General features: G+C 28.5%; 1 protein-coding gene across 1 annotated transcript; it reads right to left on the reverse strand.

Annotated features, from left to right (window-relative positions):
* Positions 1-142: 142 nt before the first annotated feature.
* On the reverse strand, positions 143-852 carry Phum_PHUM065120 (uncharacterized protein; the record flags this gene model as incomplete). The annotated part of the gene is made up of 2 exons (XM_002423470.1): positions 143-610; positions 835-852. 2 exons carry the CDS (start codon positions 850-852, stop codon positions 143-145), a joined length of 486 nt encoding a protein of 161 aa, XP_002423515.1.
* Positions 853-5,385: the final 4,533 nt, after the last annotated feature.

The raw sequence follows: 5,385 nt of genomic DNA on the forward strand, positions 1-5,385 counted from the left end.
AAAGTTTTTTTTTGTATGGCAAAGTTTTATTTATTTATTTATATATAGATTAGGAATTAGAATAGAACGCGTTTATTGCTCCAGTTTTTAAACGACGAGACAAAAAAAAAAAATAATAATAATAATAATAATAATTATTAATTTACAACGATGAAATTCTAATGTGCGGCCTGGAATCCGTCGTCGACGTTGAAGATGACGTCGGTCCTGATGTCGTCACAGGTATACTACCCGACGTCATTTCGGTCCTTCCGTCGTCTATATCATCTTCTACTCCTACTCTTACTCCTAGTCCTCCTCTTTCATCATCTTCATCTTCTTCTTCTTCTTCGGTTCTCGTTGTCGATGTTGGCACGTTAACAATGACCGATGCCGTCAAACTCGGTCCTTGCGAATTTGAATTGCGTCGGCTTGAACATATTGTGGAAGATGCGTTTTTCGTTTTCGAATCCATGGATGGACATTGTGAAAGACTTTGCAAGGCGACTCCTTCCAAACCTTCTTGGACAATTTGTTCCGATACACCTCGGAGTTTAGGTATGCCAACGTGTATATTCGAATCGTCGTCTCTCATGTTGTATTCAACCCCTGGACCGATGCTTTGAGATTTCTATAAAAAAATTCCAATTTACAATTAATTTTATTATTATTATTATTATCATTATCATTATCATTTCGACGTAGTCGTCTTTTTTTTTTTACGTGATTTTGTTGTCGACCCCGCCACCATTTTGAAAATAAATCGGAAATTGTTGCAAACGACCGTTTTACAAACTTCAAAAAAAAGCAGTAGTAATAATAATAATAATCATAAAAATACCGGAAGTAAATCACAAAATAACCGGAAAACATTTTTTAAAAAAAATGCGTGACGTGTAATTTTTTTGTTGTTGTTTTTTTTTAATAAACGCAACCCTTTTTTCCAACTAATAATTATATTAATAATAATAATAAAAACGGAGGTAATTATCATTATTATTATTATGGATTTGATAATCGAACGCGAAAACGTCATAAATTTATTTATTACGACGTCATCAATTTTAATAATCAAACTCGAATTTCAAGCAAAAAACTTAAAAATTATTTTAAATTTTTTTTCCGTCCAAGCAAAAAAAAAAAAAATAACGAAACGTTTCCGGTTTTGAAATGTTAATAAAATTATTTTTATTATTATTATTACTTTTTCGAAACTTGCGCGGTGGAAAACGTTAAAAATTAAAATTTTTGAATAGGGAAAAAAAATGAAATAACCGAACGACGACGCCATTTTTTTTTTTTCCCCCGGTTGAAATATTATAACGGTCGTCGCCGATAAAATAAAGTAGAAAAAAAAATTCATTCACTTTTTGTCGTTGTCGTTGTTCTCTCTACTTTTAAATAATGAAACAAACAAATTTTTTCCACTACGACAAACAAACGAAAAAATATAATAAACATTCGCAACAAACAATAAAAAAAAATTTTTATAAAATTAAACTCGAAATGAAAAAAAAAATATTTAAAACTAATAAATAAACTTTGTTTTTTTTTTGTTTCGAAAAAAAATCATCTAATTATAAAAAACAAACGAACGAACAAACAAACAAACAAACCTTTTTAATTAAACTAACTCAAGAGTTTGTATATGTAGCATGCTCCGAAGTTAAACTTTAAACGAAACAAATTAATATCGGTAAACGTACGTTAAAAAAAAAAATTTCATGACGTCATGACATCGGGTAACAAAAAAAAAAAGATAAAAATAAAGTTTTATTATATCAGGCAATCATCATGCAAAAGAGGTTTTTTTCGTTTATAAAAAAAATAAAAAAAATTTTTTTTCCAAACAAATCACCGTCGTCCCATCCCTTTCCTATCTCTCTCTCTCTTTTTTAATTTTTCTTTTTATTTTTCCTCCTCCTTTTTTTTCTATTTTTCCCCACCCACTCTCTCTCTCTCTCTCTCTTTCTTTTTGATACTTTTAATAAGTTAAACTTAAATTAAATTAAAATTAAATTAAAAACTTTTTTTTTACTAATCGTTTTTGCATCCACGAAAAAAAATTTTTCAATTTTGTTGCACGCATTCATTAGCCGAACCGAGCAAGAAGCAAAAAAAATTAAATTTTCGGTTATAATAATAATAATAATAATAATAAATAGGAGGATGATCGGGGGAAGGCGGGAGGGGGGAGGGAAGAAGAGAAAAAAAACGTACCTTTGACCGAACTTGAATGTTGTCGCTGTAAACTAAGACGACTCTGTCTTTTCCTGTGCTTGTTGCTAGAAACGGAATGCTCTGTTGTGCCGAGTAACAATATCACGTGAGCATATGGGAATGAACATATATATATATATATATATTTAAAAAAAAAAAAGTAAATATATGTGTGTCTATGATGACGTAAGCATGCATATAATGTACGCGATAATATCGTATATCATATACGTGACGTTTTCCTTTTACGTATTCGATCGATCGATCGATCGATCGATATAAACCTCCACACAAAACCTCCTGTAGTTTTTTTTTTTTCTTAATTTATCTACCCCCTCATTCTATAAACTACTAAAAAAAAAAAACGGATTTGTCTATAAACTACTACAGGAAAACGCACGCGCACGCGCACACCACACCTCTATACGACGACTAATATACTAAACGTTTAATATTATTATTTAAAAAATTTATATTAAAAGTCTACATCAGGGTATTTTCCGCGTCTCTTATTACTTTCATTTATTATTAAATCCTCGCGATAAATAAACGCGACATCGTTCGTCGTGGCAGTAGAAACACGACGACCGAGAGTAGAAAAGGGCGTAAAAAAATATTATTACATAAATATATAAATCAATAAATAAAATTTATTTAACCGGAATAATTTGACAATTTTAATTGTGTAAAATTTATAAAATTATTTCTCTCTCTCTCTCTTTTTTGTTTCCTATTATTATTATTATTATTATTATTTTTAAAATTGTTATGAAGAGTTAAATTAAGTCTTTAAAAAAAAAAAATTTTATATTTAAATGTCACACGCGGCATATATATATATTTTAAACATTTTATCATTAAATATATTTCTCAGTGAAAAGAGACAAAGAGAGATTTCCTCATTCATCAATTAAATGATTTTCCAACCTTTTTCACCTCTCTCTCTTTCTCTCTCTATCTTTTATATTATTTGATATTAGCGACAACCAACAATTTACTTAATAATAATAATAATAAACTATAATTTTTGGTGGTGGGAAAACTTCGACTAACATAATACGAAACATCTTTATTTAACCGTTTGTCATTTTCAAATAATTTAAATCATATTTATTGCCTTGTTATGGCATTTACCGTTACGTAATTTATGGCATTTACAAAATAATTAATATACCTGATTGGAAAATTTTAAAATTTACCGTTTCCGGTTTTTCCTCTTTTGTTATTATTATACGCACACACCCAAAAATTTCGTTTTCAAAATCAGAGCTAGTATTTATTTACAAAAACCATCGGGTAATCTATATTTGCCTGGTATTTAAAATTAAAAATCGATAATAATAAAACAAATTTTTGTTTCGTGGAAATAAAAACGGCGTGGCAGGAGCACGATTAATTAAATCAATTATTACAATCAGTCACACGCACATTTTCCTTAACGAAGAATAAGAAATACGAGTGAAAATGTCGACGAAAAACAAAAAACCGGATACGGTTGTTGCGAATAAAAAAAAAACGTGTCAATAGAAATTTACGAATTTAGTTTTTTTAATTAAAAAAAAAAAAAAGTTTCGAACTCAAAAAGAGAAAAAAAAAAAAATTAAAAATTATTTTCATTACGTAATTAATTTTTTTCGCTTGAATATATCGTACGACCGGATGCGATTTAATTTTTTTATAAAGTATTTCCGGTTTTTCGATCTCCGCGTACGTCACACACAATATGTTAACCATTATATACATGTATATAAAAACATTATAAATCAAACGACGAAACATTTTATTATTATTATTATTTTATTTAAAAAAAAAAAAAAGTTTTGACATTTTAAAATCCCCTTTAAAATGTGTAATGTATGCATATACGTATATTTATACGCATATATATATATTTAGTATCAGCTTAACCTTTTGACCTTTTTAAATTTAAACACACACACACAGAAAGGAAAAAAGAAAATTTTTTTTCATTTCATTTCATTCTCGTTTTTCTTTTTTTTCTATAACTTTTAAATTTACATAATTTAATATTGAAAAATTATTCTTTAAATTATTTAATTTTAACTATATTTATTATAGACTATAAAAAAAATTCCAATTATTATTATTATTATTAAAAAAAAATTGTGTTGAAATCAGCAGAAAATTTTTTTAGTTTTTAACTTATTCTTATTTTCTTTTTGGGGGGCGGTGGTGGTGATGGGAATGGCGAATGATAAATGAGAATAAGATAGGTTCGAGATAAAAAAGAAAAGATTTAAATTCTACTCCGTAAGTCGTGGGGGGGGAAAGATATAAAATGTGGGAGAGTGTAGGTGGGGGCTAAAGGGGGGTGTGAAGGGCAGAAGCTGGAGAGAGTATAAGAGTGTAAAAATGAAAAATATAATTTTCATGATAGGAAAACATTTGTAAAACGTTTTACTAAAAAATTTTTCACCACGGGCGTAACGATCAAATGATAATCGTTTAGGAAACCGAAATTATTTATATATTATAAGTAAGTTTCCAAAAATTTTATATAAATTCTGGAAGAACATTCTGGAACAAAAACTTTTCCTTTTTTTTCCTTTTTTTTGTTTTCCTCTGGCTTTTTTTGAAACGCTAACAACAACCGCACGTACGTCAATCAATCACGTTTTGATATTAAAAATTAAAAAATTTTAAAATCGTCTGCTTATTATTATTATTATTTATTATTATTTACCCCCATTTTTTTCTTTTGGGGGGAAGGGAGGGGGAAATTATTATTAAGGTTTATTTTTAAAAAAAAAAATCACCGAAGGATAATTTTTGAACGTTTAAAATTTTTTTTGTTTTTTTCAAATGATTTCTCTCAAATAAATACTTTGGGGGCTTTTTTCTTTTCTGACAAGAAAACAACCTTTAACCCTTTCCTCTATCTCTCTCTCTCTCTCTCTCTCTCTCTTTTTTTTGTGCTCGCAGTCGTCCTCATCTACTCATTTTTCCCACAGGGAATGGTAATTCTAAAATCTCGAGAACAAAAAAAAAAAAAAGGCATGTATTATTCATTTAAAGTGAAGGTTTTTTTTCCTTTTTTTTTGCTTTTTACCTTTTTCTCTTTTTTTTCCTACTTCTATTCTTCCTCTCTCTCTCTCTCTCTCTCTCTCTTCCTCTTTCCCACATTAATCCTTTACCTCTCTCTCTTTCTCTCTCTCTTTCTCTCTC

Source organism: Pediculus humanus, genomic scaffold (assembly GCF_000006295.1).
Source record: "Pediculus humanus corporis 1103172107413 genomic scaffold, whole genome shotgun sequence".
In the NCBI taxonomy this organism is placed as follows: Eukaryota; Metazoa; Arthropoda; class Insecta; order Psocodea; family Pediculidae; genus Pediculus; species Pediculus humanus.